Source organism: Erpetoichthys calabaricus, chromosome 4, assembly GCF_900747795.2.
Source record: "Erpetoichthys calabaricus chromosome 4, fErpCal1.3, whole genome shotgun sequence".
Lineage (NCBI taxonomy): Eukaryota > Metazoa > Chordata > Cladistia > Polypteriformes > Polypteridae > Erpetoichthys > Erpetoichthys calabaricus.
Genome location: NC_041397.2, coordinates 137,067,702 through 137,093,501, shown reverse-complemented (window position 1 = coordinate 137,093,501; position 25,800 = coordinate 137,067,702). Strand labels below are relative to the sequence as shown.

The window sequence follows — 25,800 nt, the reverse complement described above, 5'->3', positions numbered from 1 at the left end:
ATGCCTTACTGGCACATATTTAAAAATAAAATTCAAAGGGTTTTGGTGAAGAGTGTTTGACATCATACCTGTTTGTAAAGATTAAGGCATAATCATTTTATATAGTTACCCTGCTGGAGGTTTTCTCAGTAAACATAGGAACAGGTGTAAGGATAACATCAAATAAGCTGATTTATATGTTTCTATAGTTCAGTGTGTTGTGGCACCAGAGTTTGGCAGTATGTTTTATATTGATTGAAAATGCAACAAATAATTTCACTGCACCGAACAGCAGTTCAGAGTACCCACCCTTCTTGGAGTCCCTGGAGGGGGTGCTAGAGAGCATACCTTCTGGGGACTCCCTCGTTCTGCTGGGAGACTTCAATGCTCACGTGGGCAATGACAGTGAGACCTGGAAGGGCGTGATTGGGAGGAATGGCCCCCCGATCTGAACCCGAGCGGTGTTTTGTTATTGGACTTCTGTGCTCGTCACGGATTGTCCATAACGAACACCATGTTCAAGCATAGGGGTGTTCATATGTGCACTTGGCACCAGGACACCCTAGGCCGCAGTTCGATGATCGACTTTGTGGTCGTGTCGTCGGACTTGCGGCCACATGTCTTGGACACTCGGGTGAAGAGAGGGGCGGAGCTGTCAACTGATCACCACCTGGTGGTGAGTTGGCTTCGATGGTGGGGAAGGATGCCGGTCAGGCGTGGTAGGCCCAAACGTGTTGTGAGGGTCTGCTGGGAACGTCTGGCAGAGCCCCCTGTCAGAAGTAGCTTCAACTCCCACCTCCGGCAGAACTTCGAACACATCCCGAGGGAGGTGAGGGACATTGAGTCCGAATGGGCCATGTTCCGTGCCTCTATTGTTGAGGCAGCTGACCGGAGCTGTGGCCGTAAGGTGGTCGGTGCCTGTCGTGGCGGCAATCCCCGAACCCGTTGGTGGACACCGGTGATGAAGGATGCCGTCAAGCTGAAGAAGGAGTCCTACAGGACCCTTTTGTCCTGTGGGACCCTGGAGGCAGCTGATAGGTACCGGCAGGCCAAGCGGAATGCAGCTTTGGTGGTTGCTGAGGCAAAAACTCGGGCGTGGGAGGAGTTTGGGGAGGCCATGGAGAACGACTTTCGGACGGCTTCGAGAAGATTCTGGTCCACCATCCGGCGTCTCAGGAAGGGGAAGCAGTGCAGTGTCAACACTGCATATGGTGGGGATGGTGCGCTGCTGACCTCGACTTGGGACGTTGTGGGTCGGTGGGGGCAGTACTTCGAAGACCTCCTCAATCCCATTAACATGCCTTCCAATGAGGAAGCAGAGCCTTGGGACTCAGAGGTGGGCTCCCCCATCTCTGGGACTGAGGTCACCGAGGTGGTCAAAAAACTCCTTGGTGGCAGGGCCCAGGGGGTGGATGAGATACGCCCGGAGTTCCTCAAGGCTCTGGATGTTGTAGGACTGTCTTGGTTGACACGCCTCTGCAACATCGCATGGACATCAGGGACAGTGCCTCTGGATTGGCAGACCGGGGTGGTAGTCCCCCTCTTTAAGAAGGGGGATTGGAGGGTGTGTTCCAACTACAGAGGGATCACACTCCTCAGCCTCCCTGGAAAAGTCTATTCAGGGGTCCTGGAGAGGAGGGTCCGTCGAATAGTCGAGCCTTGGATTCAGGAGGAACAGTGTGGTTTTCGTCCTGGTTGCGGAACAGTGGACCATCTCTATACCCTTAGCAGGGTCCTGGAGGGTGCATGGGAGTTTGCCCAACCAGTCTACATGTGTTTTGTGGACTTGGAAAAGGCATTCGACCGTGTCCCTCGGGGAATCCTGTGGGGGGTACTCCGAGAGTATGGGGTACCGGCCCCCCTGATAAGGGCTGTTCGGTCCCTGTACGATCGGTGCCAGAGCCTGGTCTGCATTGCCGGCAGTAAGTCGAACCCATTTCCAGTGAGAGTTGGACTCCGCCAGGGCTGCCCTTTGTCACCGATTCTGTTCATAACTTTTATGGACAGAATTTCTAGGCGCAGCCAGGGCGTTGAGGGGGTCCGGTTTGGTGGGCTCAGGATTGGGTCACTGCTTTTTGCAGATGATGTTGTCCTGTTTGCTTCATCAGGCCGTGATCTTCAGCTCTCTCTAGATCGGTTCGTAGCCGAGTGTGAAGCGGCTGGGATGAGAATCAGCACCTCCAAATCCGAGACCATGGTCCTCAGCCGGAAAAGGGTGGAGTGCCCTCTCAGGGTTGGTAGCGAGATCCTGCCCCAAGTGGAGGAGTTCAAGTATCTCGGGGTCTTGTTCACGAGTGAGGGAAGAGTGGAGCGTGAGATCGACAGGCGGATCGGTGCGGCATCCGCAGTAATGCGGGCGCTGCATCGGTCTGTTGTGGTGAAAAAGGAGCTGAGCTGCAAGGCGAAGCTCTCAATTTACCAGTCGATCTATGTTCCTACCCTCACCTATGGTCATGAGCTATGGGTAGTGACCGAAAGAACGAGATTGCGAATACAAGCGGCTGAAATGAGTTTCCTCTGCAGGGTGTCTGGGCTTTCCCTTAAAGATAGGGTGAGAAGCTCAGTCATCCGGGAGGGGCTCAGAGTAGAGCCGCTGCTCCTCCGCATCGAGAGGAGTCAGATGAGGTGGCTCGGGCATCTGATCAGGATGCCTCCTGGACGCCTCCCTGGTGAGGTGTTCCGGGCACGTCTAACCGGGAGGAGGCCCCGGGGAAGACCCAGGACACGTTGGAGGAACTATGTCTCTCGACTGGCCTGGGAACGCCTTGGGATTCTCCCGGAAGAGCTAGAAGAAGTGGCCGGGGAGAGGGAAGTCTGGGCATCTCTGCTCAAGCTGCTGCCCCTGCAACCCGACCTCGGATAAGCGGGAGACAATGGATGGATGGATGGATGGATGGATGGATGGATAATTTCACTGTGCTCTTTAAGCATGGCAGTATGATTAAAACTATACACTTTCTAGATGTTAGTTGTTTTAATGGTTATTAGGGAAAGATTAGTGTTTGTCCCTGGTGCCCAAGAACAATAGACCAAAAAAAAAAAGGTGATCTATAACTGGTTTCTGTTATGTTAATAGTATTAAGGCACCATCTTTCACTCTTCTAGATGCAAATGGTTATTTTGGACAAGCAACAAGGTAGTTGACAAGCCTTGTTAGCTATTGTAAAAACCTATTTGAATATTTAAAGCATACTCAAAATATAATCTGGATTTGTGTAATGAATAGTGCTTTCAGTGCTATTAAGCCATGTTTTCTGATTTTGAAGTTGCTACAATTTATGGTTCATTTAAAACTAATCCTGTGGTTGTGTAGTGTTTTTCTACAAGATAAAGTCCTCAAAGTTTTATATATTGGAAATACAGATGATACTATAGTGATGCGATTTTTAAATTGAAATGAGCTGAATTCAAAATCTGGCTCCTAATCTAAATAATATTTTAACAGTAAGATTTCACATTTTATTAAGATAAATAGATAGTACTTAATCTGCAGGGAAAACTCACTTGTTGCAGCAGAAACATAGAACATAAAGTCAGGATGCAATGGAATGATGCTCTGATAATAGTCTTCAAAGAAATATAAAGATTTACCTACTAAAATGAATGTAGTATTAGATGAGAGAGTCATGGAGGAGCTGAACTGAATGGAAATAGACTTTTAAGCAAGGCCGTCCTAGTTTATTAGAATAAGTAATGATTTAAAACAACACATTTTTACTGTTTTTGGTAAAAACTTTATATAAAGTGAGGTTTGTGTTACCTAGAGCTCTGACTGTACTAGTACATATTATTTAATATCTCTTCTTTTTCCTCTGTCTGTTAGTGTTTGAAATGCCCATCCTCTTTCACAGACTGTTCTTACCTTTCTTTGATGCTGGTGTGTCTATCAATTAGGAACAACTTTGTAGACCCTGGTTGTCTAAAGACTGTGGAAATGAAGAATTTATATTGAGACCACTGGGAATTACCTGTGTCCCTTTCAGTGTCTTGTCTAATATGCACACAGTCACAGTTTTGATAAATCCAGTGAATATTTAGGAATAAGTTTGATGATGAACTAAGGTTTTTTGATTACATATGGCAGTTAAGCTGTTTCAACAACAGCTATATTTCATACATATAATGGACCAATAAAATGTTAGCTGTTGCAATTTACCCTTTACCCTCCTACCCTTACTCCAAATCACAGTATGCTTTTTGAAGAAAACAAAGTTTCAGCAAATTGCAGTTTGATTCCATAAATTATGTTTGCACAACTGAATCAGATCAAATGTGTCATTAAGGCATCCTCTGACAAACCCTTGTAAAACGAGTTTTGAAAGCCTTTCTTGCTAGTCCTTCCTGCGTGCATCAATAATGCACACAATCAGATCAGAAGTTATTAAGCCAGTGTGTGCTTCCTCACTTTCAGCTCCACTTTTTATAACGCAGGCAAGGAAATAGCATTGAGGTTATAGTGAAGCAGTGAACAAGGAAATTACAGAGAAAGGGTACCTTAGTGAGACTGAGACACTGACTTGTATAGTATGGGTGTTCAGACTAAGAAAAAAAATGTCAACTTTCTCAGGTTTGGGACATAATGTTGTGAGTACAATAAGCAATTTTTATCATCATTTATAACAGTTGACAATGTCAATGAGCACATGCAGCTTGATGGTGTTACTTGCATCTTGGCTGACAGGCATGTTGGTAGGCTGGTGGTGCAGAGAGTATTGTGTTTAAAACTGAGACTTGTGCACTAATTGTTCTTTTCTCTTAGTTCCTACTGGACTGGTGACACAGCTTTTTGTGTTGTTTTAGTACCTACAATTTAAGAGTATGTTGAATCCCTCAACAAAGGAGTGATCAATAAATGAGATGGTCAGTTACTTCTTGGCATTTGCTAGTTAGTTGCCGCACATGTAAACTAAGAACTGTCTTACTCTGTGTTATTTAAATAGGGTATATCCAGCTGAATATAGTTTTTCCCATCCGCCTTTTGAATGTTTTTCTATTTTATTCCCCTTTCACACATTGAAGTGAAATGGCTAAAAATAAACAGAAGCAGGCAGAATCAAGCTACTTTATCAGCTACTCGATGCCTGACATAGCATGGAGTGAAAGAGGAAAATAGCAAGCACAGCAAGTGGCCAAGACCAGAAAAAAGAGATTGTAATACCAAACAGAAGAACGCATTCGCCAAACATTTTTACCCTGGCTCCCAGTGTTTAAGCACCAGCCACTTATATTAGCATAAAACATGAAATAAACTGTGGAGACTTTGAATCATGCTACCAGACATTCTAGTGGCATACTGCAGTCCACATTACCTTCCAATACTTAGCAGAAATCACCAAGAATAAGATGAACAATAAATCTGCCTATTTTGAGTTGCTTGACAGTATTAATAAGTTCAGATTTCCATTTAAATGTTTACACTCTTCTGATTCTTTATATAAAACATTCACCAAATGTCTTGGATTTGAACTTCGTTGAAAAGAGTGGATGAACCTTTTCCTTAAGAAAACACAACTGCACCTGTGGGTCAGTTTCTTGGTTTTAGGCCATATGAATATTAAGAACCTTGTATTCCTTATCAGAATGGAAATGTTTGCAGGGATGACAATACTATTAATGTGTATATGCAGTTGAAATTGAACCTTGCAGTGCACTGTGCTCATATTATGCCAGCATTACAGATGAAAATATGTTCTGTGTGTAAATCATTGATTCATTCTGCCTACACTTAACCGGTCTTTTGCTGCAGAAATCGAATATTGCTGGCAAATAAAAGTCCTTAGTGGAAAAGAGGATGACCTCATCTGGCCCAAGATGCTTCAATCACGTACTGTTCACTCTTCGTTGGTTGTTAGTGCATACAGTAAATGTACCTTTGTAAGCAGTTTTCAGTACACTGTTGGGCATTCTTAGATTACCCTTTCTCTGTTGAACCTTGATTTGTTTAAGCTAGTAGTATGTTGTCTAAATGGGCAAAAGTGCTTTTTGCAATATAATTTTTGCCTTTGGCCTGAAATGTTAAAATTGATTATTTTAAAGCTGATTGTGTTTTTTACAACTAGCAGTAAGTATATTGAAATTATGTCATGTATTATGTTTTCAATAAAAGTCTGTTATTGTTTATTTTCTATGTGTGGTCTTTTTAAGAAATTATGATTTTTTTTTTTCTTTAATTAAATGTCTCTAACTAAAACTTGACAGTTGTTCCACCTAACATGTACTATATGAATATAAAGCTTTTTGACATTTCAGTCACAATAATTTTGTACAGCACTCTCCTGCAATGTAAAATTAAAATACAATAGATTATTTTTGTTTTCACCAATTAGGAATTTTACTCTGCACATTTTTTTTACAGTTTCATTGTAACACATAAAGTATAACCAAAAATATTTCCCAGTCTGGGATAATAAACTTTTCCATCTTAAATACTTAAAGACCTTTGATATAAATCTTACCCATTTAGCTTCAATATTCAGTAACTGTTAAAACAGGCATCATGTGGAACCATTGTCAGTCAATCAGTCATTGTCAAATGTAAGCGATATACAGTTTTTATGTAATATATGGAATTAATGTTATGATATGTAGTGTTAAATATTACAATTTTTATTAATTGGCAGTATGATAAATTATACAAAATGAAGTGATTTGGCTTTACACAGGAATGTTTCAACTCTCCATATGGAACAAAATGTTTTCCTGAATACGCTGAAAAGATCCCAGGGGAGTCTTCACAAGTACTTTCTGAAGCTGCCAAGGAGTGTGGGATTTATCTTGTTGGAGGTGAGTTGTATTGGTTTTATTTACAGCATTTTTACTGGTGTCACAAAGTATGCAAAGTTTCAGTGATAAATGAAATTCCATACATGTGATGCTTACTATTCAATATATTCATCATAGGTTTAATGTTGGTTACTAGTATGCGAAATTAAAATGCAGTGTTTTCACAGTTTCTGAATAGCATTCTACTGTGCTTTTCCAGATAACAGTAAATCAAAATTGTATTGCACAACATTACAGTTGTTAACTAGAAAATGATTAGGTTTTCTACTGTCGGGAAACATCTTCCTGTGCCTTTCAACTGTCTGTAGAATGTATTGTTTCTGCTCCTTATCAGTTGTTATCACAGAGTTATAATCTTGAATAAGTGCAATGCCTCTTTCGGCAAAGTCATTTACAACTCACAGTTCTCTGACATGACGCACAGCTGGTTGAGAGTCTGGGCGATCATTCCATTCATCTGAACTAACCGAAAGATAGTCGGTTGGTAGCATCAGACTTTCGATCAGTTGCTTCGCAGACTGTGTGACAAAATTGTGTCTTCATTGGATGCCACCTTATGACCACTTATATGGGCAATTGGCTCATCAGCCAGCCACACTATACTCTGTCTATGTGTCAAAGGTGCCGACAAACTTGCCACCATGTAATTACTGAAAAGCAAACAAAACAAATGGTGTAAACAAAATGTAAAATGCAAGCAAATTGCAAAGTAAACATAGAAAACATTGATCCCGATTATAATTGTGCAGTAAGTTTGATAAGTATAGAGGAGGTAAAATAAGAACATATTAACATAAAATAATATAAATGCTAGTAGTTAAGAAACAACTTGTAAAAATTTCACAAATTAAAAACTCACCCATTCACATTCAACAAGCAAATTACTGTAATTGTTACAAAGAGTAAACAGCAAAATTGTAGGCAATAGTGATAAAGAAGTAAATTTGAAAGGATATCGTAAAAAAATAAGTGTAATTTACCTGCAGTGAGTACGGTAATAGAACCAACATCTGAAGTTGAAACAACACTGAAAGCATTACTAGTTCAAGCTGAATGTGACACCTCTAGATTTTTTTTTTTTTTTAATCCGTAAAATTTTATGGAAACAGATAGCAAGCACTTTGCAACTGAAAAAATGGTTCCGACCTTAAAAATTTTAAGTCATTTTAAGTGCCACCATACTACATATTGTATTCTTTATCTGTGACTGTTGTTATTATATGGACCCATGTCTTTGTCATATTTTTATAACAGCATGCTGTGAACTGCTGCAGCACCAGTATTATTTTTAGACAATACTCTATTCATATTATCGCATAGTTTTATATTTAGTGCTATTTATGTTTGTGATAATCTTTGAATAAAGGGAAAAATGCAAAAATAAGTTAAGATGCTGGATATGAAAAAAAAATTAAAAACACACTTTATGACAGTGAGGAAGAGATAGACAGGCTATAGTATGACACAAACTCTTGGAGAGAAAAAAAAAAAAAAACGCAAACCCATGAGCCCACTCTTGTGTGAAATTAATATTTGGAAAAATCAGGCCAGCTGGTTACTGAGTCCCAAAAGCACACAGACAAACATGTATTTTTAACTGTCTAAAGATTTTTATATTTCATGTACAGTTTCAAAGTGTGTAATCACTCTATATTAACATTGTTCCTTTTCAGATATTCTTTTGGGACATTTCTAGTGTCTGAGACCAAGAAGAGTATGCAGCTGATATCAGCAAACTGTGCTAAGCTTGTATGAATACATTTTCTTCTGCTTAGAACTGCCATGATACCTAATATACTAAGCCTTTCATCCTGTGTGGTAGTCTTGACTTTCAGTAAAGAGAATCATAATGTAATGCCAAGCATTGAATGATTTATAGTTATATTCTGGATAGGAAGCTGGCAATAAAAGAAAGAAAATATGTCGGAAAAGGGCAGGGGTAAAGTTTATGGCAGTGCTCTTCAAACTTTTTCCATTACAATGTTCCAAACTTCTGCTCAAGGTCCCAGCATTATAGACTTGTGTAAAAAGAGAAATCAAAAGAAACAATACAAAAAGTACCTAAAGCCACCTAAATTTCTGATTTTTTACCATCTTTGCTGCTAACTACTACACAAAAGAAAACTTTTACAATTTATCCACTGAGCAATACAGAACATTGGCAATGTGGGCATAATTAACCTAGAGATAATTGGCTTGACCCTTGGGTTGAACTACGGTCACGAGAATCTTAACCATTTGGGACATTCAGAGGCCCAGAGCACCACTGAGACCAATAGAAGCAAAATGGATAACATGTCAGCCTAACTGTGGTCACATGCATTTTATAGTCAAATGACACATCAGTGCAAAAAAAGTAATATCACAATAGTAGAAAACCAAGAATGTTGACAGGGTTTCAATTTGGAGACATGAAAAATAGATTGCACCCGCATATGAGCCAGCAAAGCCAATTTACAATTTACTTACGTATGATATTAACATTAAAAAACTTAGAGGATAACCACAGCTTGTGACCCACTCTGAATGGAGGAGACACCCTGCAACCCCTATTAGCTACGGCCTTGAACATGGCAATGGGTTGAGACAAATGTTTCCTAACGAGGAGCCAACAATTGCGTAAAGAGGTCTAAAACTGAATCAAAGGTGATTTAAACTCAAAATCACACTCAAAGGTGACATTTGAAAATATGCATTAAATAATATTTTGGCGGAGGCATTAACAATGCAGGAAGGAACTGAACCAAGACGTGAGTCACCCTTTCAACTAAACCATTACATTCCAGGTGATAGCCTGAACATCAGCAATGCAGGCATATTTAATCCAGAGGAAACTCACTTGACCCACGGGTTGTCCTGCTGTCATAATAATCTTGGAACAATTCGGATGCACTGTGTCCCAAAGTGTCGCTGAAAGGAAAATGGATCACATGACAAACCGAATGCAGTAGTGTGTGTTTTGCACCAGTGCAAAGCAAAGATAAAATCAAAATATAACCCATAACAGGATTTTGATTATTATTACAATTTATTGAACCCAGTACTTACAAATGCAATGCAATAAACAAACATTGTGTATATCATGAACACTTGCATAGTTATTCACTCTGGGCCAAATAAAGAGGCAATTCAACAAGTCTTTGAATTGTTGGAGAAAACTCTTTACAAGTTCTCACATACATACTCAATCCAAAAGACATCCTGGGGTCCTTGCACTGTAAACAATGGGGAAAATAACTATTAAACGCGTCAATGTTTTTCTCCATTGACATGAAATTTACACCGGGGGGTATTTTCCTTACGTCGCTTAAATCATCCGAGTTCAGATGCCTCATCTTGGATGAGTTAATGCCAGTGAAACTCATCCGGGATAAGTCGGTTTTTCAAATGCAGCCGTGTAGTAGATTAGTTTAGCTGGATCTAATCATCCGAGATGAATGCGCGCGCCCGCACTGATTGAAAAGCTTCAAATATATTGAGTCTAGAAAACATGATCAGCAAGTCTTTGATAGGCGTAACAAAATGACGAAAGAACGGCCACATTTTTTTCACACAAGCGGTGCAGGACCTTTTATTCGAAGGACATGAAGAATTTCAAGATTTAATATGCACATGGGGGTAACACTGCAAAAGCAGCCCAAACTAGAAAAGACGGCTGGCAAAAAGTGACCGACAAATTAAACGCTAAGTAGTGTGCATTGTACTTACTGAATGCAGTGTTTCATTTCCTATGTGTCAGATTAATTATTTAATATGTCATAATTCCAGATCAAACATGAGCACAAGGAGAACATGGGAACAGGTTAAAGTGAAGTACAATAATATACTTCAAACTGGTAAATATTGGTATATAACTATTTAAAGAATTGTTGACATAAAGAATCATATATAATATAAACAATAATTTTAAAGCTAATAAGGCAGACAAGCAAAAAATAGGTGGAGGTCGATGCGGTCCAGACCTAACCCCTGCAGAAGAGTTGGTTCTCCAGCAAAATGCCCATCACCCTGTTTCTGAGGGCATTCCAGGGGGGAAGCTCCTCCTCAGAACCAGTGGCAGAATGCAGTGGTCACTTCATTTCAGGTAAAGGATGATCATTGCTTATATTTGTCCTCCATGTGTGCCATAGGTATGTTCCATATAGCCCTCTTTTTTTTGTTTGGTCAGTTGCAGGGAATGTCATATCCCTAGAACCTGTGTCTGACCAGCGAGATATTGACAAAGGTCAAATATTTGATGAAGACACTGTCTGATTATTCATCAGGAGGAGAGGTACATTTTCCAAATGTTTGATCAAACTCCACTCTGATCAGTCCCATGTGCCCCAATCACATTTGGAAACTCTGAGTAATGAGAATGTTAGGCTGATTGTGAGATTCTTTATGGAACTGTGGATGTTTTTGCGTGTGTATTACGTACCTGCAATGGCATGAAACGCCTCTTTTATTGTCTGCACACTCAGATGTCCTGGAAACACTATGAAAACCCAAAGGAAATATTTCAGAGCCAAACAGACTTTACGAATTGCCTGGCAAACTGCACTTTTAGATAGATTTTCCGCATTGCCTACAGTATATAAAAAAGTGCTGTTTGCAAAAAACCTCACAGCAATGCATACTGTCTGTGTGGTTGTGAGAGCCCGACTTTGCCTAGTTTAACTTCGAATATAAGGTGCTAATAAATCTTTGAGGTACAATGTTCCCCCCCCCAACCCCCCGGCTAAATCGGTATCTTTTGATAAGAATTTCCTCCGGGAGCAATAAAGGATCTTGCCAAATGCGCAAAACCCTCTCTATATGAAATTCTTTTCTTATAATTTGCAAACCGATATCAATTGGTCGCTCATGCATGAACGGCAAAGCCATGACTGAATAAATTCCATGCATGGACACTGATTAAGTGTATGAGCTAATTCTTGTTTACATCGAACAAACCTGTTCCGAGCAGGTTTGAGGATTTGGATGTGCTGCTATGATAACACATCCACCAAAGTTTCGAAAAACCAACAGATCCAGGATCATGCCATATCGTCAACAATTACATCCGGCTAAACAAGTAATCCACGTACGAAAAATATGTCGGTAACTACCAAAGTAATCCACACATACAAAGAAATCAAAACAAATAAGTCCATAAATTAAGATATGTGTAGTAAAGTGGAATGACATAGAGAAAAAGTATTGAACACATGAAGAAAAGGAGGTGCAAAAAGGTATGGAAAGCCAAGAAACAAGCTGAAATCTGTCAGTATTTAGAAAGCAATCCTGCTCCCTATCAGTGCAAATTAATATCAGCTGGTTTAGTCCTAATTGGTGGCCTATAAAAAGGTTTCTCATTACCAAGGTGTCACATAAGCATCTCATGATGGGTAAAAACAAAGCGCTCTCTCAAGACCTTCTCAACCTTATTGTTGCAAAACATACTGTGGGCATTGGTTACAGATGTATTTCTAAACTTCTGAATGTTCCAGTGAGCACTGTTGGGACAATAATCCAGAAGTGGAAAGAACATCATTCCACCATAAACTATCCATGGCCAGGTGCTCCTCGCAAGATTTCTGACTGAGGAGTCAAAATAATAATCAGAAGAGTTGTCCAAGAGCCAAGGACTGCTCGTGGAGAGCTTTAGAAAGCCCTGGAATTAGCAGGTACAGTTGTTTCAATGAAAACAATAAGTAATGCACTCAACTGCCACAGTCTCTATGCACGCTGACCACACAAGACTTCACTGCTGAAGAAAAAGCATGTTGAAGCTCGTTTAAAGTTGGCTGCACAACATTTGGACAAGCCAGTGAAATACTGGGAGAATATAGTCTAGTCAGATTAGACTAAAATTTAACTCTTTGGATGTCTTTGCATACCCCGTGTTTGGGGGAGAAATGGCACTGCACATCACTCCAAAAATAAGCTGTTTTTCAGCATATGGTACTGGCAGACTTCATATAATTGAAGGAAGGATGAATGGAGGAATGTACCAGGACATTCTTGATAAGAATCTGCTGCCATCTACCAGGATACTGAAGATGAAACAAGGCTGGACATTTCAGAAAGACAATGATCCCAAACACACAGCCAATGAAACTCTCTTAATTGGTTTCAGAGAAAGAAAATAAAGCTGCTACAATGGCCCAATCACCCAATTTGAATCCAATTGAAAATCTATGGAAGGAACTGAAGATCAAAGTTCATAGAAGGGGCCCCGGAAGCTTCAAGATTTGAAGACAGTTTATGTGGAAGAATGGGCCAAAATCACACCTGAGCAATGCATTGTGGTGTAGCAGGTCCACAGCTCATATTGAAAAGGCCAGTTTTTTAAATAGATAATCGCTGCACTCACGGCTTAAAGAGGGGGTGTAGTAGTGTGGCCAGAGCAGTTCCCGGGAGCTTTGTGATTATGGGCAGTCCTCACTTAAGTGCCCAGGTGAGGAGTCGTCCGTATCCATAATTGTTGCCGGGAGATGCTAATTGCCACACACCTTATCCATGTCCCCATTATATATAATAGGAACGCAAGTGTGGAGGGGGAGAAATAAAAAAAAAAGGGAACGGAGGTTAAGGAAGAAGGCAGCTGGAAATGAGGGAGCCGGTATGTGCAAGAGAGAGAGAGCGTGAGCGAGCGCAGACTCATGGATGTTTGCAGGCAGCTGGGAGAGGAGAGCCATAGCTGGGTGTTTGGCCGGCACCCGGGGGCCGATGGTAATGGTTGCTCCTGCTAAGTGCTTGTGGAGCAGGAGTGACCGGGAGAAGGTTGACTCGCCGCAGTAAAGGCAGCTGAAGTCGGAGGTTTGGAGTGGAATCCCAGCGCGAGCGTCCCGGCCGTTGTTGGAAGCCAAGTCTCGGTCTGGCGAGGGCTGAACCGAATCCAGGGATCGGGAGGCCACCAGACCAGCCAAATGAAGAAGGTCAGCTGCAGGTAGGGTGACTCACCTGGTGCATAGCCTGGATGGGAGAAGCAGGGGAGTCACCAGTAGGAAGAAGGCACTGGGCTTTGTTTTAAGAAAGGACTGCTTCTAGCCATTGTGTTTAACCCCATTTTAAAAGGATTTATTTATTGGATTTTAACCACCACTCTTTGTTTTGATTTTGGTTTGTTTTTTTGTATAAAAGCACTTTGCACATTTTTGCACCATCACCTTGTTTTGTGATGTCCTCACTGATCAGTTCATCCGGTTACATTACAGACAGTGTCGGGTTCAAGAGCTCCCAGAAGCTAGACGGGAGTCAGCGCAGAACCCGCATCGTCAAATGCATGTGACTAGTTTCAACATACGGGAGGCATCTTGAAGCTGTCATTAGAAATATATTTACTGAGAAAAACATTGAGACATTCAATGCTTCTTTTCCCCCCTGTATGTATGTTCTCTATATATGTGTTTGCTTTGTATTTCTCTTTAAATATATATATTTAAGTTTAAAAAATATATTGCATACAACTTTTAGAAATTATGAGGGTGCTTTCTAATTTTGAGTTTTTACACTATTGTTTGGAAAACAAATCTGTGTCACTTTGGCATCACTTATTTATTGTGATGATATTTGATCTTTATCTTAGCTTGCATCTTGCCTTTCAGGATCCATCCCAGAGGAAGATGGGGGAAAACTGTATAATACCTGCATGGTATTTGGACCTGATGGCTCATTGCTTCTAAAACACAGGAAGGTTTGTACTAGTCATTTTAACCTCCAGGGTTCTATAAACTATCAGAGGTTTCTAATGTAACTGATAATTTACCCAGTCATTCATTGTTTTATTTATTTAGAAGCCAGTCTAAAGCATTATTGCAAAAATGTTTCAGTAGTCATTTTCACCTGGATACTGCACATAATTTAACATTGGCACACCAGTAAACTAAAGAAAGATGGTAAACAATCTAATTAAAATAACAGCGACAGTTTTGGAGAAGTGGAGAAAGATACATATGCTCCAGTTTTGGTAAAAATATAAATTCAGTTGTATTATATGTCTGTGTTACCTAGTGTCTGGGGTTGATGTTCATTATGGAAAGATGCTGTAGAAAGTAAAGGTTGATTGCTTGTTCTTCCCTTTTTATGCTGATAATGTAATTTCTCAATGTATTCTCCACCCTTCTAAATACACTTGAGCCACCTGCCTGGAAGTGCCTGGATTCCAGCAGAATAAAAGGTTTTGTTTTGTCCTCGCAACCACTTGTGCCCTGCTTTCTTCACATCGTCATCTGTCTTGAATCTACACCCAGATGGTTTTTTTAGGGGTCCAAAAAGGTGGAAATCACACAGTGCCAAATCTGGTGAATTGTCATGCAGCAAGAAGACTCATTGAGACAGCAGTCCATGCTGCTTGGATGAAATAGCAGGCTTCACATTGGTCTCCAGCAAGTCACAGTAACTTGCACTAGTGACTGTAGTACCCCTCGGCATGTAGTGTTCGACAGTTACTCTGGCGCATGAGTGGTTGCGAGAATAAGACGAAACCTTTAATTCTGCTGGAATCCAGGCACTGCCAGGCAGGTGGTGCAAGTGCATTGAGAAGGGTGGACAATATATTGAGAAATTACACTACTGTATCAGTTTTGTTAAGGTTCGTTCCATTTTCTAATAAATACCATTGTCTAATGTTAGCTTGACTCCTCCTCATATATTAATTATATATTTTTCAGTAAGCCTCAAAAAGATGTAAAAAATCATTACTTTGAGATTCTTTTGTTAATAGTATTGCTTGTGTTTTTCTCTGCATTTAATGGTAGCTTATGTAATTTGATTAGCAGCAGTAATTTTAACATTTATAAAAAGTTAAAGATCGGGCAGATAAGTCAATATACCTGGAGACTTAGGACCAAGTCTCTTCTGTTTTTAAATTTGAATTTGTTCTTCTATTTAAAATTAGATCCATTTGTTTAACATTGATGTTCCAGGAAAAATCCGCTTTCAGGAATCGGAAACACTCAGCCCAGGAAGCAGCTATTCTGTGTTTGACACTCGTAAGTCCTGGTGTATTTTAATTTGATTTCTACTGAAGTCTAGCATGAGAGGCTGGAATGTTTGATACTGGACCACAAGCCTGTTCTCTTTTACTGTTTTTAGTGTCCTGTCATCAGAAATGTTTGAGACTGCTTGAATAAATGGCATTGTCTTTGCAGCTTTTTGCAGGATTGGAGTGGGTATTTGTTATGACCTTCGTTTTGCAGAATTGGCACAGATTTATACTCAGAAAGGTCAGATAAGTGATATTTTGCTTCTGAATTCTTGTTTCTGCATTCTTCACTGAAGCACTATGCATCACTTGCTTATTTTAGAGAAATATTAGCTATTTGAACTTTTTTCAAACTAATTCATGACTGGTGGGGGTTTGTAATTACAATTCATTTATTGGATATTAATTGTCAATTTATGCAGTGAGTCTTTGCTGATGATAGAGATGTTTATCAAAATTTTGAAGAAATGTATTTTTAGATTTGTTTTGAAGGTGTTTTTTGAAGAATACTTTGAATACTTTTCCATTTTGAAGGGCAAGTCCCATGTCCCATGGCAAACATTTTAAGACATAAATTTTGCCTAGCACAGCAAGTAATACTGCATGCACTCTGTTAATTTTTTTTATTCAACAAATAATAACACTGTCTCCATTTGATTGCAGCCTAAAATTTACACCCAGCTTTATCACACCAAATCGCACCTAATAGACCCAAATCTTTTAAGGAAATAATATGCCAGGCATTTTATATTACTGCCAATTTCTCTTTCTCAAGGCTGCCACCTACTAGTTTATCCTGGAGCCTTTAACATGACCACTGGACCAGCCCACTGGGAGCTGCTGCAGAGGGGGAGGTCAGTGTTGGTGCCAGGTGGGCAATACCCACTTATTTCTATAGTTGATAAGCTACTTTTCTTTTGTAATTATCTTAATTGTTTTGTAAATAACTTTATGGCAGCAGAAACAGTGAAAGGTACTCTAAAACTGCTGCAAAATGGCAGTTTAAGAATGCTTTGTATCAATGGTTTATAAAAGCAGCACAAAATGTGTGAACTGTATACAGACAAGAATCTGTAAAATGATATACTGCTTCATTAAAGTTCTTCGGAATTGTTATGAATTTCAGGAAGGTTTTGATGATAAAGTTAAAATTTGGGGAAATGCATTGAATATTTTCTTTTTTTGAAAAGTTTCCAGCTCTAGCAAGAAGGACAAATGACAGCATCTTGCGATTGTAAGAAATAACTTAAATATCACATTTATTGTAGATGTGTCAGTCATGTTTATATGTGATTAACTGCTTTTTTTAATATGTTTAAAGTGACTTTAAGTTTCTTTTATATTTTGGGCATCTGTCTTGTAGACTTTCTGCTGTGGCTACCCTAAAACTATAAAAATACAGGTATTTTCTCTGTTCCAACTTGTGAGTGAGTCTTCCATTAATGTAGCTTCCTTCAAGGTTTTCCAGATGCTTAACAAGCTTGTACACTCAACATATGAGTGTGTTTCCATGTATTATGTCGTCATGTCTCTCTGCTATAAAAAAAAAAAAAAAAAAATCTTGGAAGGAGACAAGACGTGATTTTCTCAGGGAGACACTTTCACACCCCGCAAGATGAGTCTTTGTGCCAAGAGATTTAACTGGGCTGGAAATAAATGACAAAGAGTAGATGACAAAGTAGAACGTCATAAAGAATTCAAAAACGTTGGCGCGGTACACATGCAGAGCAGGTTAGAGATAATGGAAGTATGAAAATTCGAAAGTCTCAAAAGGATAGTAAAGATCGCATTAACACAAACAAACGGAAATTATTACTCAGTGAACAGCGAAAAGAGCTCAGATATATTTTGTTCGGATTTAAACTTTAAGTCGGAGACTTGTAGATTGCCTAATTCGTGTTGCCATCAGGAAAAAAAAAGTAGTGTTTCTTACCAATGAAGAGGCGTATTCACGAGAATTAAAAGATTTGTTGTTTGGTGAAAGTGAAATCCTGCAGGAGAAAATTTTAAGCCCCGCGAGACAAGAGCTTATGCAGTGATTTGAAAATGCCCTGGCCACATAACCACGCACATGGTTCAATCATTTCTCATTTGTGTGAATGCTATTGTCAGACACATTTCTTGTAGAGAGAAAGAAACGATATTCATTCACGGGCAGTTATATGTTGTGTTGTCACAATGTAATTCCAAACACGGAATCAAAATTCAGTGCAATATTGATGAAAAGGTAAAAGCGAAAAGAGATCGAATATATGTACATAGGTGATATGACAGAAGTATGTAGATATTGTTTGGCTTTAAACTTTAAGTCAGAGACTTGTAGGTCGTGTAATTCATGTTGCCATCAGGGAAAAGTAGTGTTTCTTCCCACTGAAGAGGCCTATCCATGAGAATTAAAAGTTTTGTTGTTTGGTGAAAGTAAAATCCACATACGTTACCATCAGAGATGCGAAGTTGCTGGCGCAAGTGCAGGTGGGGCGAGGGGGGGGTCAGGTTTGGCGAGTGAAGCGAACAGGGGGCAAAGCTCGCTAGTACATAAATATACTATATACTGTTTGAACTGTTGTTTCAAGTCATGGTTAACTGAATAAGTTTTCTTTTGGTCCTCTTTCTAACACTTACCGTATTTTGCACACTATAAGGCGCACTTAAAAGCCTTTAATTTTCTCAAAAATCCACGGTGCACCTTTAAATTCGGTGCGCCTCATGTGTGCACTGAGTTCCAAAATCTGTAAAAATGTTGTTGTGCATTTTAGTAAGCGCTCCGCTTGATTGACTGTCGGACCATTTCCTGCCGACATAGGGACGTAGTAATACGTACACTACGTACGCTGGCAGCGATAAACCAATTGCAGAACATTACGTAAAGCCACGTACAGACGTACGCTTACCTCCGCCACGCCTATGGCAGGTAGGTATATTGTACTACTGGTGCGCTGCGAAACAACATTTGTTTGGCTAAGGACCCTGAAAATGGCATCAGAGAATAGACATGCTTACGATGCACAATTCAAACTACAGGCTATCAGTTACGCGGTTGTAAATGGGAATAGAGCAGCAGCGAGAGAATTCAAAATCAATGACTCTATGGTTCGGAAGTGGAGGAAGCAGGAGAATGAATTGCGCCAAGTTAAAAAGACAAAACAGAGTTTCCGCGGGAACAAGGCAAGGTGGCCAGAGTTGGAAGACCAACTTGAACAATGGATTCTTGAACAAAGAGCAGCCGGGAGAAGCGTCTCTACAGTCACCATTCGACTGAAGGCAATAACGATAGCACAAGACATGAAGCTCAAACACTTTCAAGGAGGTCCGTCTTAGTGCTTTCGTTTTATGAAAAGGCGCCATCTCGCCATCCGCACACGAACTACCGTGGCGCAGCAACTGCCAGCGGATTACAAAGAAAAGCTGACCATCTTCCGCACCTACTGCAGCAACAAGATTACCGACAAAAAAATCCAGCCCAACCACATCACCAACATGGACGAGGTCCCTCTCACTTTTGACATCCCCGTGAACCATACTGTGGAGAAAAAGGGGACCAGCACGGTATCCATATGCACCACAGGGCATGAGAAGTCGGCTTTCACTGTTGTTCTTAGATGCCACGGTAATGGACAGAAACTACCACCTATGGTCATTTTTAAGAGGAAGATGCTGCCAAAAGAAAAGTTTCCAGCCGGAGTCATTGTTAAGGCCAATCCAAAGGGCTGGATGGACGAGGAGAAAATGAGAGAGTGGCTGAGAGCGGTGTATGTGAAGAGACCGGGCGGGTTTTTCCATGCATCACCGTCTTTGTTGATCTGCGACTCCGTGCGTGCCCATATCACCGATACTGTGAAAAAACAAGTGAAGCAAATGAATATGGAGCTTGCCATCATTCCAGGAGGATTAACAAAAGAACTCCAACCGCTGGACATCGGTGCAAACAGGGCGTTCAAAGTGAAGTTGCGAACGTCATGGGAGCGATGGATGAGAGACAGCGAACACACCTTTACTAAGACTGGGAGGCAGCGCCGGGTGAGTTACGCCACCATATGTGAATGGATTGTGGATGCCTGGGCTAAGGTGTCTGCTTCGACTGTTGTCCGAGCTTACGCAAAAGCTGGAATCATTGCTGAACAGCCACCCGGCAATGAGACTGACTCCGACAATGATGAGAGGGAACCCGGCATGTTTGATGGCGAACTTGCCCATCTGTTCAATTCAGATACAGAAGGTGAGGAGTTCGATGGATTTGTGACAACAGACTGATCAAAAAACAATGTGAGTGTATTTTTAAATACGTAGTAGAATAAGGTTTAACTAAACTCATTGTTTTCGCTTCTGTTACCTTGTTTTTGCATGCGCCGAATAATACGGTGCACCTTATGTGTGGCTTAAGTACAGAAATAAGCCCCGCAATTGAGAGTGCGCCTTTCAATCCAGTGCGCCTTATGGTGCGCAAAATACGGTAGTCTTTTTTTTATGTGAGTAAATAATTCCTTTTATGCAAACACTTTCTCTATTTCTCTCTTTTACAGGGCTGTAGATAATCAGGTTTATGTAGCCACTGCATCACCGGCCCGTGATGAGAAGGCTTCCTATGTAGCTTGGGGCCACAGTACAGTGGTCAGCCCCTGGTGAGTTCCTAACTGAATCTACCTCCTCCATAACTGGCACCTTTAAAGCGTTTGCATACACCATGCAGAAACAAAGTATCCTAAACAGATAAAATTATAACAAACACGGCAACACACAAATCTCAGATAGGCAAAGACATTTTTATTGGTGGAAGACAATTCCTTGTGGGTCCTGAAATTATGTGTTTTATTATTTTTCCAGGGTCAGAAATTATCAACAAAATTGTACTTATCTTTATATGCAGGAATAAACCCCAAGTCATAAGAGGAAAAGAGATGTTTTTGTTTTCTTTGTTTTATAATATTAAGTGGAACTAAATAATTGTTTGATTGGAAAATTCAGTGTGGTATAATACTCCAAAAATATTACTTAATACATTTAGTGGGATATTTCTAATAAAAATATTTTTTTCTGCAAAATAGTCACATTAAAATTCATCATTAGCCCAAGTTAAGATCCACTGAACTTTTGATTCCCTTTTCACAAAACCAATGCATATAATTGACGCAAGTATTAAAACATTGCACTCAGAGAAGCACTGGCTTGACTGTAGTCTTATGGCCTGCCTGAAGGCACAAGTGGAAACCAGTTAGTCATTACAACATTACCATGGCTCACATAAAATATTCTTGTATTGGCATCAGTTCTACAGTACATACTGAGCAGGAGCCAAAACTTAATGAGTGGTTCTAGAAACATTTGGGGTGCTAATGAAACATGAACCTGTCTTATTCTGAGGGGTAGTTATACATTGGAATTAATGTTCTGCTTTGTGACTCGTAAGTAACCATCTGGCCAATCTGTAAGATTTCCAGTCAAAACCTTCAGCCATTTTTTGTTTTTCTAGAATAGAAATTCCTATTATTACTTATGCTGGGCTATTAGTATGAAGTCCTCTTGTTAGATTGTAGTAAGAGTAGAGGATTGAAATTAAAATATGAACAAGCCAATAGGTACAGTAGCGATCTTGTTTTTAATTTCAGGGGAGACGTGCTGGCCAAAGCTGGTTCAGAGGAGACCATAGTATATGCCGACATTGGTAAGCAGAAAACCTTACACCATCTTCACATTTGATTTTTAACCTTCCAACCTGACTCGCGCTGCTTTTTCTATCCTTCAGATACACTGATTCTCCATCATTTATGAAAGACACTGCATTAATTAAGATAGTTATTTGTGGAGTTGATGCTTTAGTTTTGTGATTTTGAGGATTTTTACAATGCCTCTACCACAATGTAAGCATCTTCAAAATACTTTGATTACGATACTTGACATAAAATAGTCTTTTAGATACCTGATTTTATAATTAGATTGAAGTATGAGACATATAGGGGTGGAATTTTTTTGTTTAAAATCTTGGACTTCATGCTTTTTCTTACATTGTCCTTTTCTCCATTTTGCAGATATGCAGCATCTGACTGACGTCCGGCAGCAGATTCCCCTTCACACTCAGAAGCGTCATGACCTTTACAAAGTGACTGCCATTCAGGAGGGATAAAGTATTCTGCATCCTGAATATTGTAGGAAGCTCCCGGAATGAATGTGAAAAGAAAATAATTATAAAACCAGCAAGAAAGTTTTTCCCTTACTTGGACTATAAATCAATAAATAGATATTGCTTTCTATTTTAGAATGTGGACACTATGCTGGATAGGATGACCTAGTGATCTGTTTTTACTAATCACGGTCTTCTAAGAGAAATTATTCAAAGCCAGCCAGCAACTTAAGAAGATGATTAAATTATGCTTGAGATTTTTTTATTCTTTAAAGTAACAATGGTACTGTATATATTCAGAACCAATTAATCACACTAATAGTTATTTTTGAATGTAAGATTTTCTAATTAATAGAGTGTTAAAGGAGAATTTAAATGTGAATGATTAGGTTTGGAATACATCAGAATTGTTGATTTAAGAAGATTCTGAAATTATTTTTTATTTAACAATGAAGTGTTCAACAATCCGTTATAAAACTTGGCTTGAATTAGTTTTGGGGTGGGACAGATCTTATTTTAGCAGCATCCAGTGCAAAGCAGGAACCAACCCAGAACAGGTCGCCAGTCAGACACTGGGCAGGCTCACACAACCACCATATACAGTACCAGTGTGGAGTCATCAGTTAAGATGTGTTACATGTTTGAGATGTGTGAGCAGAACTCACACAAAAACTGGTAGAACAGGCTCCACTTGAACTGTAAAGCAGAATTACTAACCGTACAGACCCACCATGAAATTTGCCAAGGTAATTTTTCTTTTCTGAATGTTACTGGTGAGTGAGAGCCTAAGCCAGCAGCAATAGTCGAAGGTATATATAAAGTTTTGAATTAGATGATGGTCCCTTATTGAACCCTCGTCACACTTACTGACGGATTGTATTGAGTTAAGACCATTGCTGTTGTAGGACACAGTTGGCATTTCCAATTTTGCTAGGCTTTTTAGGTGCACACAAGGCCTGATAAGACAGCAGATTTAACAGGATGCAGAAATCCAGCTTCACACCCAACCTGTGTTTATGAGAAAATGGATTACCTACAGCTCATAACATTCTTGGTCAGCCCTGTACTTCATCTGATAACAGAGATGTAAATCAGAGTTGAACTGACATTTCTGCAGAATCCTTGAGACATGGGGGCGTCAAATGGACACTCAAGTTTAAACAAACAACTATAATTCAACGAGTGACAACTTTGATTGACAAAATAACATGCCTATGAGCAGACACTGGTTCTGTAACTGGAAGTGACCTTGATCCAATCACCAGAGGTTACACCCTCCTTTAAAAACTAGCTGCATTCATCTCTTCAAGGTCTGCAGTCTTTGAAATCTGCTATATCTCTCTGTCTGAAACCAACAAGTCTTTCTCTGTGGAACACAAAGCAGACAGTCTGTTCTCTTTGTGGACTTGAATGCTGAGATCCGCTTTGCCAGGCCAAGGAAGTGACTGAGCCCAGTCTAAGAAGACTTGAGAAACGGCCGCTGCTTAAAGAAGAGAGCTTCAGAGCCTAAACTCTTCTGCCAGAACGAGTAATGCTTTTCCTAGAAAGTTGCAGAGGACACAGCAAAGTGCCTGAGAAAAGCAGAGCACACCATGAACAAAGAACCACATCACAAAGAGAAGGAATACACTTAAACCCAAACCAACAACAGCGACAAGTTCACATTTCAGACCTCATTCTCCAAAAACTTTATCTGTGTCATGATAAGTAGAACTCTTCAGTAGCCAATAAACAGTCAACCTCCTCTGTGCTACGTTTGTCTTATTTTGCCCTGTCTTCAATATCAGTATATATGCAGTTATCAGATTTCTATAATCCTTGTCTTTATCAATATATTGTATTATTATTCTTCTTGAAACAAGTGTGATTCAGTTACTTTGATACAAGTCTAATGGTTGGAAATCCCTCCAACATGTCAAAGGCAAAACTGATGGTAAATTAACCAACTTCAGATTCTCTCTTCTTCCTGCATTATTTGGCATCTGTGAGGGTGGACAAGCTAAAATCCATTCCCTTTCTTCTTAAACTCAAGTGTAGTGAGTTTATCTGAAGCAGTTCATAGGGTGCTCTAATCTTGCACCTTTAAAAATAAAACCAGATTCTGTTGCACAGCTCCAGATAACCTCACCTTGGTTCCCTAACAAGTGAATGTTTTTCCTACAGATACTGTTTGTTTTTTCATATGGCTTGAACACATGCATGTCTGGTTGATGGGCGACTAAGGGCCGGTTTATACTTCTTGCTCAGAATGCGTGCGCTCATGTATCATGGCTGACACTCGATAACAGTGTTCATTTGACACATCTTCTGATAAAGTCCTTAGAAATTAATTTGACTCATGCGTCAGTTGCAGTACCAACAAAAAATCGGGGGGCACAGTGTGATTAAGTGGGAAAGTGATGTCCGAATCTTTGTTTATTATCAACATGTTAAGCAAGCTGCTTTGGAGACCCTACAGGATCAGTCTTGTGTGCTTTGATGTTTGATGAGTGGTATGATGTGGTGAAGCAAATCCTCAAGCTTAAATGCGGACATAATACAAATGTATTTGTGGTGCTCCTCTTCATCCATTTCTCGCACAGGCAATACAAGTGTTGCATATTCCCCATCCTAACAACTTGATACGTTTTAAAGGTCTCACATACCTTCTTCTGTGCCTTTTTTTTTTTTGCACCTTTGCAACAGCAATAGAATGTATGGAAGCGTATTTGAGCCACAGAGAAAAAAAATTAGGGACATGGTGAAGAAAAAAAAGGCCTGTTTTGTGATTGAAATGGAAATTTACACTTTAATCTTGTAGTTTATTTTATCATTAAAGTATACCATTGTAAACATCATCTTACAACCAACCTCTTGTTAATCGCTACATGCTTCTGGGGCTTCCTCCCGCACTGACAGCAGTGGCAGGCAGTGATTGCCACACAGAACACATTAAATTTATGATATTCCAGCTCTCTGCACATTTAGAATCCTTAGATTTATACTTGATATTACTTTTATGATGAAATGCATTAAAGTATGTATGTTGTCCTCACAGGTGGCGCAGTGGTAGTGCTGCTGCTTTGTAGTAAGGAGACTGTGGAAGCTTGTGGGTTCGCCTCCCGGTTCCTCCCTGTGTGGATAGCGCTTTTGAGTACTGAGAAAAGCGCTATATAAATGTAATGAATTATTATTAATGAATTATTATTATTATTATGTTATATTTTACAGATAAGCCATTAACTTCATTTAAATAATGAATATTGTTAATAATTACACATGTCGGGGCTGCATGGAGGTGGAGTGGTAGCACTGCTGTCTCGCAGGGAGTCATGTCCCTGGTGTTCCCTGCCTGGATTTTGCATGTTTTCCTAGTGGGTTTCCACAGTGTGCTCCAGTTTCCTTCTAAAGACATGAAGGTTTGGGGTTTTGGTGAAGCTAGAATGACGTTAGTGCACCTGTGTGCTTGTATTCACCTTGTGATCCCCGTCCAGGGATTGTTTCTGTCTCACACCCGATGCTTGCTGGAATGGGCGCATCCCTGGATTAATGGATTTAATCATTAAACATCTATCCTTTTCGGAGATATTGTGGCAAGGTGTCCTGAGAATTTAATGGATGTTTCAGGCAATCCACAACACAGCAAAGCTGAATGTTGTTTTCTCACCGTAATGATATCTTGCACTGCCACCTGGTGGTATCCTCCAGATTTGCATAAAGTATGCACGCAAGTGTAAATAGTATACCGCTTGTTTAGCAGTAGCGTCCGCAGCTGCACACGTTGAGTCATGTGAAGTATTAACTTGGCCTAAATTAGCTCTGTGTGGGTACCCAGGAATTGACCGCCATCTCAAGTAGGATTGGTTTTTGTCTTGTGCTTAATACTGAAAATAAGCAGTTGAAAGTAATATAAATAAAAATCACAGAACAAGAATTCTTGAAGAATGTTATTATGGAATTTGTGTTCTGTCATTAACAAATCAAAATTTACAGA

General features: G+C 40.0%; 1 protein-coding gene across 1 annotated transcript in view; it reads left to right on the top strand.

The window, feature by feature from the left end:
• LOC114650294 (omega-amidase NIT2-like) overlaps positions 1–23,778 on the top strand; it is a 32,686-nt gene extending 8,908 nt beyond the window's left edge. Inside the window, exons 3-10 of the mRNA XM_028799840.2 lie at positions 6,642–6,762; positions 14,334–14,422; positions 15,626–15,719; positions 15,879–15,953; positions 16,488–16,566; positions 20,233–20,331; positions 21,316–21,371; positions 21,736–23,778. Of these exons, the coding sequence (XP_028655673.1) occupies positions 6,642–6,762; positions 14,334–14,422; positions 15,626–15,719; positions 15,879–15,953; positions 16,488–16,566; positions 20,233–20,331; positions 21,316–21,371; positions 21,736–21,830 (708 nt within the window). The 3' untranslated portion in view covers positions 21,831–23,778. The remainder of the gene's footprint in view (positions 1–6,641; positions 6,763–14,333; positions 14,423–15,625; positions 15,720–15,878; positions 15,954–16,487; positions 16,567–20,232; positions 20,332–21,315; positions 21,372–21,735) is intronic.
• Positions 23,779–25,800: the final 2,022 nt, after the last annotated feature.